General features: G+C 34.8%; 2 protein-coding genes across 2 annotated transcripts in view; both read right to left on the reverse strand.

Moving 5' to 3' along the window:
- Positions 1-5,845, reverse strand: part of LOC100180961 (cysteine--tRNA ligase, cytoplasmic-like) — a 12,708-nt gene extending 6,863 nt beyond the window's left edge. The window contains 8 exon segments of the mRNA XM_026836366.1: positions 432-715; positions 1,327-1,537; positions 2,115-2,204; positions 3,168-3,350; positions 3,895-3,993; positions 4,477-4,662; positions 5,543-5,652; positions 5,708-5,845. Of these exon segments, the coding sequence (XP_026692167.1) occupies positions 432-715; positions 1,327-1,537; positions 2,115-2,204; positions 3,168-3,350; positions 3,895-3,993; positions 4,477-4,662; positions 5,543-5,652; positions 5,708-5,723 (1,179 nt within the window). The 5' untranslated portion in view covers positions 5,724-5,845.
- A 737-nt stretch (positions 5,846-6,582) lies between these two features.
- LOC113474606 (fibropellin-3-like) overlaps positions 6,583-12,945 on the reverse strand; it is a 7,758-nt gene continuing 1,395 nt past the window's right edge. Inside the window, exons 2-10 of the mRNA XM_026836367.1 lie at positions 12,376-12,521; positions 12,026-12,138; positions 10,604-10,707; positions 9,876-9,975; positions 9,183-9,328; positions 8,625-8,741; positions 7,911-8,078; positions 7,304-7,427; positions 6,583-6,766 (exon numbers count right to left, since the gene is read on the reverse strand). Coding sequence (XP_026692168.1) covers positions 6,583-6,766; positions 7,304-7,427; positions 7,911-8,078; positions 8,625-8,741; positions 9,183-9,328; positions 9,876-9,975; positions 10,604-10,707; positions 12,026-12,138; positions 12,376-12,521 — 1,202 coding nt within the window. The remainder of the gene's footprint in view (positions 6,767-7,303; positions 7,428-7,910; positions 8,079-8,624; positions 8,742-9,182; positions 9,329-9,875; positions 9,976-10,603; positions 10,708-12,025; positions 12,139-12,375; positions 12,522-12,945) is intronic.

Raw genomic sequence — 12,945 nt, forward strand, 5'->3', positions numbered from 1 at the left:
AAAATAACATTAACATAGGTGTCTAACATGGGCATGAATGCATGAAAATCACTGTAGATAGTCAAATACCATCAAAGTAGCCTATATAATACATTGTAAAAATACTATTAAAGTATGTAATACAAAGTAAAGGTACCAATAAAGTATATAATAGAGAACACATATACCAATAAAGTATATAAAACACCGTACAGAATACAGATACTTTTGAAGTATATGATACACTGTACATATACATACTACTAAACAGGCCAGTGAAAATTAAACAGGTAAGGTAATAACATGACATATAGGCGCGTAACTTCTAAAACTCAACGTATTCATCAGTTTTAAAAACAAAAAAAAGTTGCTAGCTGCCACATTATTCCCTTTCATTTGGTAAATAGACTGATCATTGCGCTATCACCATTATACAGTGTCTATTTTAAGACATGTTTGAATCGTTTATGCATTAATACTTGGTAACCAGGGATATTCTGATTTTTCGGGGTGTACAAGCATACCTTGCATACCCATGTTAGACGCCTATACCAGGACATATAGTCCAAAAGACACCCTAATACCTCAAAAATTAGACATCTATAAAAACAACTGTAACTTACTTTGCCCCATGGCGATTCCCATGATGGCTCCCCTGGTTTCGAAGCTTTCCACAAAGCAAAATCATTTGGTGCACGTTTTTCATTCAATTGATCAGCCACACTGCTGAGTGAACCTGCATATATTATTACAATTTGAAATAGCATTTCCATGAGGTTAAATAATATTAATAATTTAATAGTATCAATAAAAGGCCAAAAAAATATTATCGATAAAAGAGGTCAAAATAATAGCATCAGTAAAGAAATAAGTTAAAACTAATAATATTGGTAAAATAAGTTAAAATAATAATATCAGTAAAATAAATTTAAAATAATATTATTGGTAAAAAGTTAAAAAATGATATCAGTAAAATAATTTAAAATAATAATATCGGTAAAAAAGTTAAAAAATGATATCAGTAAAATAATTTAAAATAATAATATCGGTAAAAAAGTTAAAAAATGATATCAGTAAAATAATTTAAAATAATATTATCGGTAAAAAAGTTAAAAAATGATATCAGTAAAATAGTTTAAAATAATAATATCGGTAAAGAAAACAAGCTAATATTATCACTTATCAGTAAAAGAATTTAAAATAATGATATCAGTAAAGAAAATAAAATATTAGTAGATTCTAAGCCTGCCCTTCCAAAAGATAGGCGACAATGGCTTGAATATTAGATTATCACATTTTTTTATTCAAGTTTTTATTTTTTTATAATTTTTTTTACTCCTATCCTACCTTCCCCTTCTTGTAGAGCTTGCAGGTCTCCTACAGCTTCAGGGACAAGTCTCGCGTAGAAATGGTCGTCAGAGGAATCAAACTGAGACACGGAGAAGTAGACAGAACCATTGGATTTGTAACCGTATCCATTCTTTATAATTTCTTCGACGTATTTTACAATCTCAGGAACATAATCGCTCACACGTGTTAAGACATCGGGTGGGGAAACCTGGGAAATAGTATTTTTGTGTGGGTAAAAGTGGCTGTACACAGTATCCGGCATGCGAATTCGCTTGGGAAGTCGTATGCAAACCCATTACAGAGTTCCGCATGCGGCAGCGAAATTGGGAAAAAACAGACAAAATGGACGAATTCCGGATACTGTGTACAGCCACCTTTAGCGGTTATGAGAACAATAGAAGCAATAACATGCATGAGCATTTAATGTATGTCGACGTCTAGTCTAAGCATGAAAGAGATATTTCTTAATTATAATTTTAAACAAAAGCATTCTGTGTGTGCAAGACAAAGCACCTGAGACAATGAGAGATTTTAAGTTCGCAAGTTGGTCTAACTTTTTATTGGGGGCGCACCCGGTCGCATTTCTAACATACCATATGTTTTTAAACTTTTCTTTATAAAATTCTCATAAATTAATTTCTAAACTCTTGTTTACTTATTCTATTCCATGCGGGTTAGGTCCCACTCCATGGGTCCTAGGATTAGGGCCAGGCCCAGGGTTAGCCCATTACCCATTCACCCAGGGTGCTACTGCATTGACCTTCTCAGTTTTCTTATTTACTTACATTCAAGGCATCCATATCTTCAAAGTATTCACGCTCCCAATACTGAGGTAGAGCTGAAAATATTGAGTTGTCTGTCACACCTGCTCCATGCTGTAAAGATATATTGAATGAATGAATGTAACTTACATTATCTTTCGTTGCCGGAAAATGACAGTCGCGTTATCACACGGATTTAACATCCCTTGTCAGCTTACGAGTTACAATGTATGTTACAATGGTGGCAGCGTCAAGCCTTGGTCCCATTACCTCTGAGTTACAGGCAGGCGCGCTAACCACTATGCCATGGCGCCGGACTTTAAAAGTGTTTTAGAATTTAAAAGTGGTAAGGCTCGCTGCTGTAGTTGTGTTTGTGTTCTTGAGCAAGACACTTATGGAACTTGCTTCAGCCCAGTGGTCACTAATGGGTTGTCTAAGTTGTCAACCATACAAAAAATCCCACTGAAAGTAACATAAGTTTCAACTCTTAAGCCGGCACGAGGTGTATGAAACAGAACAACCGTGTTATAACAACTGTTATTTTCCTCCACGCATGGATAAAGCAAAGCATACTCACTATTCAAAAACTACCAGAAATTGTAACGTTTATATGGAATTATAAAAAATGACCAAGTAGATATATAATATGCAATCAAACTGAATGTAATAAAATAATTTTAAACATTTTTAATTATACAGGCTAATCAAGAAATGAATTTAATTAAACTTTATATAAGAAAAAAAGAAATAACACAAACTATACACACAATGGGTATTTTACGAGAAATTATATAAATACCAAAAGGCTGGTCCACATTTTAAGATAGCCCAATGTAAATAAATTAAATTTCTGACAGGCCTGTAAAAATAACTCAAATATTTTATGTACAAAAGTCAAACTAAAAAGTAAATACTAAAGAAAAATAACAGAAAATATAGAATAAAAATCATTGTCGCAGCCAGAAAACAGTAAAAGAGTGCTCAATTTGCATAAAAAAACATTTTTTAAATGAGATTCGCGACACCCAAAACTAACCTTGGCTGCGCCACTGATAGTATTCCTAGACCTAAACCCACTTTTTTATCTAGCCAGTTTGCAACAGGGTCTTTAGCCTGATTCACCACATCTGCGATCACAGCTTCCCCAGGCATCTCTGTAGTTTTTAACTTATCCACTGACAATGTAGCTTGCTTTAACAATCTTTCCATCATCACTTTCTTGTCAGGATCATCAGTTTTTGACAATTTTTCTGAAAATTCCTACAAAACAAAAAACTTCTACATATATATATATATATTATATATATACAAATAATGTCAAATATAAACATATATCTAATTGCAGTAGTTTAGTTTTTTAACATATTTTTTTGGAAAATTCCTACAAAACAAAAATGTCTACATATATATATAATATAAATATATCCAATTGTAGTACTATAGTTCTTTTTCTTTGCATGCCTGCCTCTAGCCAGAAGATGTGGGTTCAGGGCCTAACGCTGTTGGTCTGCTACCATATAAAGGTATGTGTTCTTAGGCATGACACATATTAGCAATACTAGCACATGCTTTAACTATGTAGTCCCCTATGGAATTTTTAAAGTTGTCATCTATACATTAAAACATTGTACAAAATCACCAACAATGTTACTATGTGGCAACTCGTAAGCTGTTTTGGAAATAATGGGCCAAATCTGGCCTAAATCCCAGGTCCTTTACAAAGACCTCTCAAAAAATAGAACTTGAAAAGCAGAGCACAGGTGTTTAAACCAAACACAAATATAAACAAGTGACATTAATTCACCTCTAAAGCTGCTGACACATCTGTAATTATTTCTTCTTTAGAATGACTTTGTTTTAAATATTCGTCAACCAAGTAATTATGCCTTGCACGGGTTATTATCTGTACAAAGTATTTGTTTAAGTATTTTATACAACATTAAGTTATTAGTTACAGACTACAGTTTATAAATAGTTGAATGAGTAGTGAGGCTGTTAGCATTTCAACACGTAAAATTTAATTGTAAATTTTACATATATAGAAAAATTGAGCAGGCTGCGGAGCCAGCTGCAAATTTATCAATGAATTTATTTGATATGACAATATATTTATACAACAGTTTTTTTCGGAAAATTATGCGTTTGAACTTTATATTTCTGCTAGTAGATACCCCCCTTTTAAGAACATAAGATCCAAGAGAAATACTATTATTGGTCCATACTAGCCAATGTTAAATAAAGTATGGCCAACGGGTTCACCCAGGAACTTAAACCTGGCCCTCCTGTAATAAGGTTGCACACCCCTGGTCTAACAGATCAAATAGCCCACCTAAATTTGATAGTATTTTTAAAAATATATAGTCTAATGAATTTAACCAGTAATTACCTTATCGTCAATATCTGTAATATTCATACAGTATAGGACATTGTAACCGAAATAATCCATCAAAACTCTTCTTAGAATATCAAAGGAGATATAAGACCTTGCGTGTCCCATATGTGATGCATCATACACAGTTGGTCCACAGCTGTACCACTTTACAAAGTTTCCATTTTCGGGGATAAACACTTCCTGAAATAGTTAAAAGGTAAGTTGCATTAAAGCTGGGGTCATGGGCCAAATCTGGACCAAATTCTCAAGGACCTCACCCATACAGAATAGAATTGTGTTGTAAAGTGTTCAATGGCACCAAAAGATACACTTGTTAAAGTAATAAAAAAATAATCTATAAACTTTCTTTACTTTTCCCTAATTTGGTATAGGTTATACAAATAAAAGCAGTAACTGTAGAATGGTACATCAAACCTTTGATAAAGTGACAGCTATATAAGTATAAAACAGCACAATTACAGTTAAATAATATGTAGTCAATAAAAATAAAATGTATATATATATATATATATATAAATATATATAATAGCATAGCAGCCAAACTTTTAAGAATGTAGGGGGGCAGGGATAGTTATTAGTTAGACCTGCATTCTTTTAAAACAAATTTGATGCCAATGTTTACTGATTTATGCAGTTCAGAAAATTTCTGGGTAGGCCTGCCTCCCCTGCGACGTCATGTTTATTGACCCCACGTATAATATGGTGATGGTACTACATTACAGCACAAACTATGGCGCTGGTGAAGATTCCTCTGGTTTGTTACAGATTAGGCTGTTCGAAAGTGTTAGAGGTTGGTGGTTTGGGCTTAAAAGTTATGAGTATGGGCTATGGGGTTATATAGGTTACTGTGGTTATGTTGTGCTGGTAAATAGCCCTCCCCCACCCTACTTGCTAACCACTAACCGATAACTACTAACCCCTATAACTACTAACCCCCTAACCATCAACCTCTAACACTTTCCATCAGCCTATTCTGCACTGAAGGATTCTTCACTTGTGCTAAAATTCCTATAGAGTTTATGGTTATGATAGTGATTTAGAAGACAAACTGCATACATACCTTTTGCCGAGTCAAACTGTTAAACAGCTTCAAGCAATGCGTGTTTGAATGGCTGGGTGGTTCCCATTCGGGTTGCTTACGTAAGTTACGTTTACCTGCGCCGTCTCCTGCTAACATACCATTTTTACAACAAATACAACTTAAATACCAGACATTTTCATTTACCTGCATCAGTCTGCATGTCCAGGTTTTTAGATAGGCTGCAAAACGGTGTACGAAAATCTACGCTACCAAATCAATTAAGACTGAACTGAAATTGCCGCTATTGCATCACGCAATTTGACACATAACTTGTTACTTTAACGCCACACTTTAAATAACCCTTGATTGTAGAAATAAAGTTTAAGGTATAGTTACCTAATATAATATGTTAAAGTACACCACAAAAACAACATTCGTAAATATACAGACATAAACAACCTATACTAATTTCCCAATCAATTACCTGACACAAAAAAACGATTGGTTCATGCGTGTAAAACTGAATTACATCTTAACTTGCAGATATGCTTAATTTTATCTGGATTATTAAGTGATTGAATGAGTGAATATAACTTACTTTGTCCTCGCATGGCCTGAAAACGACAGTCGGTTTAACACGGGTGTTCACACACTTCATGTAAGCTTGCGAGTTACCATGTATATTACTTTATGGGTGATTTTTTGGAGTGTTTTTTATCACCTTTTTATGTATGGTTGATAGTTTGGACAACCTATGAGTGACAACTGGATTGGAGCAATTGTCGTTAAATGTTTTGCACAAGAACACATACGCCCACAATGAAAGCACCGACAAACCTTGAACCCATTACCTCCTGGTTAGAGGCAGGCGTGCCAACCACCTTGCCAACGGGCCGGACGACCATCCCTATAGCTCACGCAGGATTTAAAAACATGTATTAAATTCTATACAAATGCTTCATAAATACAAACAATTCCTGATTTCGAGTGTCGCCTTTGGTGCATAACAGGTAATGGAGTCAGAAGTGAAACATTCATTGTACAGTATATCGGTCACAAAACTTTTCAGCCCAAATTCCTCATGTAACAGGAGTTGTATGTGAATAGGTACGGGACGGCTCTGATGTTTCGTTGATCGAACAAACGCTAAGAGTTCTTATACGCTCTACTTGATTGGAAGGGTTTGGTGGGTTTATCGAATGTGTCTGCTGAAGGAATAATCCACCCCCAGTAATTCCCAAACGCTCAAGAATCGCCCACGGACTGTTAGCAGTAATAACAAAAAAAGTATTTTTTAAGATTTAATTGGAAATTAAATAACTAGCTGCTACCAAAGTATTTCTGTTTTGTAATGGCGTACTTGGTCAGAATATATATTTTTGTGCTATAAGTGTAACACTTCGTATTTTTTAATATATATAGTGGGGTGGGAAAACATAAGACAGCTTTTTCGTTCTGTTTCCTCGTCTGATTTGGTAACAAACATAAACATTTAAAGAGTTATAAAACGGTACTTTCGCGACTTCTATAGACCGTTGTTAATTGTTTAAAACACGATCAGAATAATTGGATATTATGTGCCAAAGGTGTCCCGTTTTCCCCTACCCTACTATATATGTTTTTTTGATTCTTTGTAAGTGAGGTACTTGTCCCGCACCCAGGATTTAGGCCAGATACTTTGCCCTTTGCAAGAAATTTTGCCGCATTTTGGTAACCTAGTTTTTTATCATAAATACACAACAGCAACTTTACTGTAACATTAGTTATGTTGTTTTTGATCATCATTCTCACAAAACTAACCTCTTGAACCACATCCAGGTCCCAAATACAGCTATATTCACCGTCAGTACTGATCCAAGCACGATCATGCCACGACTCCATGATGTTAGCCCGTCCGATGACTGTTGGTTTTGTGTTCCGTTCACTATAAGTAAAGTTTTTTTTAATAATATATATATATATTTTTTTTAATTTAAATATAATTAAAGTTAATGAATAAATTTAAACTGCTTTATCATCGCGTGGCCGGAAAACTACAGTTGTTACAACACAGGTGTTTTGTTTTATAAACCTCGTACCATTTTACGAGCTCAGTTACCGTATATGTTTGTTGGTATGTGTTTTCTGTATGATAGAGTCAAGCCATTATTGACATTTTATCAAGCTTATATACAAAATATTTGACATAGCTTTTTAGGTTGGGGCAAGATGGGACACAGTTTTATTCTATTTCTCGTCATATTTGGTAGTAAACCAAAAAACATTCAAAGAATTCTTAAACCGTATCCTCCCGACTTCCATATAGCGCTGTTGTTTGCTTAAAATACGATCAGGATATTTGGATATTATATGCTATTAGGGTGTCCCATTTTATCACACACAGTATAAAGTTCATTTAATTACTTACATATGCAGTTTGGTATTTCGTTAGACCAAGTTCCGTTTGATAGACAGGTCGTGTTCTGTTTACCTTCCATAACGTATTTCTCAATACAGGAATACTGGAGCGACGTTCCTGTGTCAAATCTACGGTGTTCATCCAAATACGGAATTCCAGGGTTTCCACATCCGGTTTCTGGCGAAATAAATGCAAGAAATTGTACATATAGTAGGGTGGGTTAAATGGGACACATTTTGCTCTAGCTTCTCGTCCCCTTTGGTAACAAAGAAAGAACATTCAAAGAATTATAAAACTGTATCCTCAGAACTCTCATAGACCGTTGTTAATTGTTTAAAACATAATCAGGATATTTAGATAATATGAGCTAAAGGTGTCCCATTTTTTTCCACCCTCACCATGCACGTTTTGTTGGTGTTATAGACAATTTGTATTGATTTAATCGTTTATTTGTAATTTCTTTTTATATTGATCTTATTTTTCGTAAAAAATACAATTGAATAAATTTTGTTATACTTGAGCAAAAAATACAGTTTAGTATCATAAATTTTCTTATATAAAGTTGTATTCCAAATGACGTTTTATAGTTGGCCAATATAGGCCATCAAATATAAAAGTACATTTTACACGCTCAAATTCCAAAAAATACCCTTTAAAATCCGTCAAAAGAGTTTTGTTATATAGTGTAAACATTACTGTGGCAAAATCAATCAAAAAACTTACTTATTTCACAAGTTTCGCCATCGTATCCAGGCTTGCACGTACATATGGCTAAGTAATCAACGTTTTCACATGTACCGCCATATTGACACGGGTTAGGTTCACACGGCGAACCTCTTTCTACAAATGATCAGCAAATATTATTACTTTAATTGACAATATCTGCTTACAAATATTATTAAACGCTTATTAAACTGCCTACGTTAGACTAGCCTTTTAAATCGGTTTTAAACATTTTAATTTTTTTGTTTACAATTGCTTAAATTATATAAAATGTCCAAAAAGAAACAACATTTTTTTAAATTCAGTGACACAAAAAATAAACTAAACACGCTCATGTATATTGGTATGTTTTAAATTATAGAGCTATGTATAGTTTTATACACATAAAAAAATCCCCTATATAGGTAACATACATGGTAACTCGTAAGCTCGCACCAGCAGGTGTATGAACACCTGTGTTTAACGACACGCGATGATAAAGTAAGTTACATTCATTCGTACATTAGTTCAGTAATGAGTCTATTTTACTGTTCATATTTAATATTTTAGTTTCTTTACCTTCTTCGCAGTTTGTTCCATCCCATTGTCTTGGACACTCACAAGCGTAATGATTCGGAGATTTGTCGTCACTGCATGTCCCCCCGTTTTGACACGGATCCGAATCGCATTCTTTGATGTCTATTTCACAGTATTCGCCAAGAAATCTGAAAAAAAAGTTTTATAATCGAGGAAATATTTCTTTTAGCAAAAAAAAAGTATTTATATAGTAGGGTGGGAGAAGATGGGCACCTTTAACACATAATATAAAAATATCCTGCTCGTGTTTTAAACAATTAACAACAGTCTATGGGAGTCGTGAGGATACGATTTATTAATTCTTTAAAAATTATTGTTTACTACCAAATGGAACGAAAAAAATGGTTGAAAAAGTGTCCCGCCTTTCCACAACCTAATATATTTCTATGTAACTATAGGGCACAGTAGTATTAATCAATTCAACTTCTAAAAATAAAAAAGTTTGAAAAATGTTTTAAACGAAGACATGGGATTTAGCAAGATTAAAAACGACAGTCGTTAAAACAGGCTAACGGTTAAAAACCGATTCAGTTCTGAAACAAAAAAAAGATAAACAAAATTAAATAAAAAAATAAAAAAAAAACATCAAAAAACATATTTTAAAGTTTGCCAACGATCTGTAATGGCCGTTAGCTGTTATCCACGGTTATAGAGTCATATTACAAATAGTCTCACCCTGCCTTGCATTTACACACACGGTCAATGCCACTTCCAATCTCGCATTCGCCATCGTTGATACACGGGTTCGGTTCACACGGATTGAAGTTTTCTACAGCTGCAAGTAATGGTTCAGAAAATGTATTTTTCTGGCTTAAAATATATTTTTCAATTTTTTTTTCACCTTTCCTGATTATTTAGTTTTTGTTTAATGTGATAACCTAATATAAAGTAAGGAAAGATGGGGAATCTTTTCCTTCTATTTTTTCCTCCCATTCGGTGGTAAACAAATAACATTCAAGAAATTAGGAAAACCGCATCCTCGCAACTTCCATAGACCGTTGTTAATTGTTTAAAACACGATCAGGATATTTGGATATTACGTGGCAAATGTGCCCCATCTTTCCCCACCCTACTGTATAGTAGTTTGGGGTAATATGTGATACTGTTGGCACCTGAAGCCCTTATTTCTGATCATGCTTTTAACAATTTACAATAACGCGATTTTTGGGTCTTAAAAATACGGGTATATAATTTGTAAATATTTATGGTTTACCAATAAACGGAACGAAAAAAATAAAAAAGTCTTATTTTACCCCACCCTGCAATATATGCCATACACATGTTCACTAATTTGCTATTAAACGGTTCACGTATTGTAGTAATTGCAAATCATACCACGTTTAAGTGTTTTTGCTACTTTTTGTTACAGACTAAGTTAATTTAATACTAGATCTAAAAAATACTTTGGTAGCTTGCGGTGAACCCTCTGTAGTTGACAGAGTCGTCTGAATGAAAATGGACGTATAAGGATCCGAAACCACGTATCTCACCTGTGGGCGTGAAGAACCTATAAACAAAGACGTTTATCAAGTGAATGTAACTTGCTTTATCCTCGCGTGGCGGAAAACGACAGTTGTTATAACACGGGTGTTTTGTTTCACACATCTTGTGCCGGCCTACGAGTTACCACGAATTAAATTTTGTGGGTCATTGTTTTGTGAGGGAATTTTTCATACTTTTATTTAAGGTTGACAATTTAGACAACCCAATATTGACCGCTGGGTTGGAGCAAATATCGTTAGGTGTCTTGCCTAAAGACACATACGCCCACAATGGTAGCAGCGTGAAAGGCTCCGGCTTAAATCTCATCCAGGACCTATAATGGCATGCCAAGAGTATAGGCGCCCATCGATGCAGTATAGGTAGAGGTTTTCTAAATGTATACTGAAAAACCTTAATAGAATCCTTAAGCACAAAATTGTGTTATCAATCCCTAAAGGTATATTCTGCGTTTCTATTCTACATGGGTGAGATGCTATAACGTGGTAAGTGATTGGGCCTAACATTTCCCACTGTGTGTTTTTAAAAGTAACAATTGTGGCTTTGACAACAGGAATGTCGACAGCAAGATGATGGTCACTAATTGTTGTGCAAAGCTAGCTTCCCACACTTATCGTTGGCACTTGAAACAACAGCGGAAGTACGTTTGTTTGCACCCTGCCTTTGAAACACTTCGGCCTACGATGTAACAGTTTCAAAAAAACCAGCGACTTTAAGAACTTGCCCGAGGTACTTGAGCAATTTCAGTGGACCAGGGGACTGGAAACTCTTTCTTATTAAGACGGATCGGCCACTTAGAGTGGTAACAGGTACTTAATGTAAAGTAATGGTAACTTAAGCCTCATTATTTTAAATTGTTCGCTTAGCTGAATGTGATAAATCATACAAACCGCATCTTAAAATGGAACTTGTGGCGTTATAGTGGCAACAATGCCTGTTTTGATTTAAATTGTACCGAAAAACCGAACTCAGTAATAAAATCACTAATAAAAAAAAATTATAGTTAATTACCAAGAAATTCCCTATAGTTGCATACAGTAAATAGAAATAGTAAATATTATATATAAATACATTAGGATGGGGGAAGATGGAACACTTTTTAACTCTATTTTCTCGTCCCGTTCAGTAGTAAACAAAGAACATCCAAAGAAATATGAAACTATGTCCTCATGACTCTCATAGACCGTTGTTAATTGTTTAAAACACGATCAGGATATTTGGATATTATGTGCTAAAGGCGTCCCATCTTCCCCCACCCTACTACATAGTGAATAGTAGATATTATGCATAAGCTTAACGATATTATGTATTGTTTAATAACTTACCCGCAAAATATAGTCGACCCCACTGATGTTATCGTAAGATTTAAATAATCATATTCGCAACTTGCGTTTGAATTCGACTGACCGTTCTCGATGGTAAGCGCCCAGAATTTGAACTGAAAATACATTTTTGAAAAAGTTCTTCTTTTAAAAAGTGAATTTATCGGCCATACAATACAAAAAAATAACCATACAGTTCTCCAACCCTCAAAAAATTAATACGCGCAAAAATTACCAAAAAAAAAAACTAAAAAAATACCGGTCAGTTCGCACCTTTTTGGGCATTCAGTAAAGAAGTGCAATTCTCAAAATAACAGTAGGTGCATACATGCATTAAAACAGTAAAAAGTTACTTGAACTAGTGTGTATTGACCCCCTTCCTTTAACCAGTAACAATCAGTATTAGAAGGATATGTCGACGTTGGGTTCTCTTCTGTGGGGAATCCCGGGGTTTTAATAATTCCTCTTGGCTCCGGCAAGTCACCCCCGCAATCTTGACCTATAGATTTAAATTTATGAAAGTTAATTACCCACAAAGTGCTTGGTAACTGGTAAGCTGGCGCAAGGTGTATGAACACCCGTGTTTAACAACTGTCGTTTTCTAGCCTCGCAAGGATAAAGTAAGTTACTTGTTTGGTTCAAATACACTATGGGCGTTGCACCTCGTGCCCACTTACGAGTCACGTGTGAATAACTTTGTTTGGGATTATTTTGGAAGGGAATTGGAAAACCCGGAGAAATTTAGGTGTCTTACGGACACATATTGTCCGGCGCCGTGGCATAGTGGTTAGCGCGCCTGCCTCTAATCCAGAGGTAATGGGTTCAAGGCTCGTCGCTGCTACCATTGTGGGCGTATGTGTCCTTGAGCAAGACACTTAACGGCAATTGCTCCAACCCAGTGTCACTAATGGTTGTCCGAATAC

The sequence above is a fragment of the Ciona intestinalis genome, chromosome 1, assembly GCF_000224145.3.
Source record: "Ciona intestinalis chromosome 1, KH, whole genome shotgun sequence".
Classification (NCBI taxonomy): Eukaryota; Metazoa; Chordata; class Ascidiacea; order Phlebobranchia; family Cionidae; genus Ciona; species Ciona intestinalis.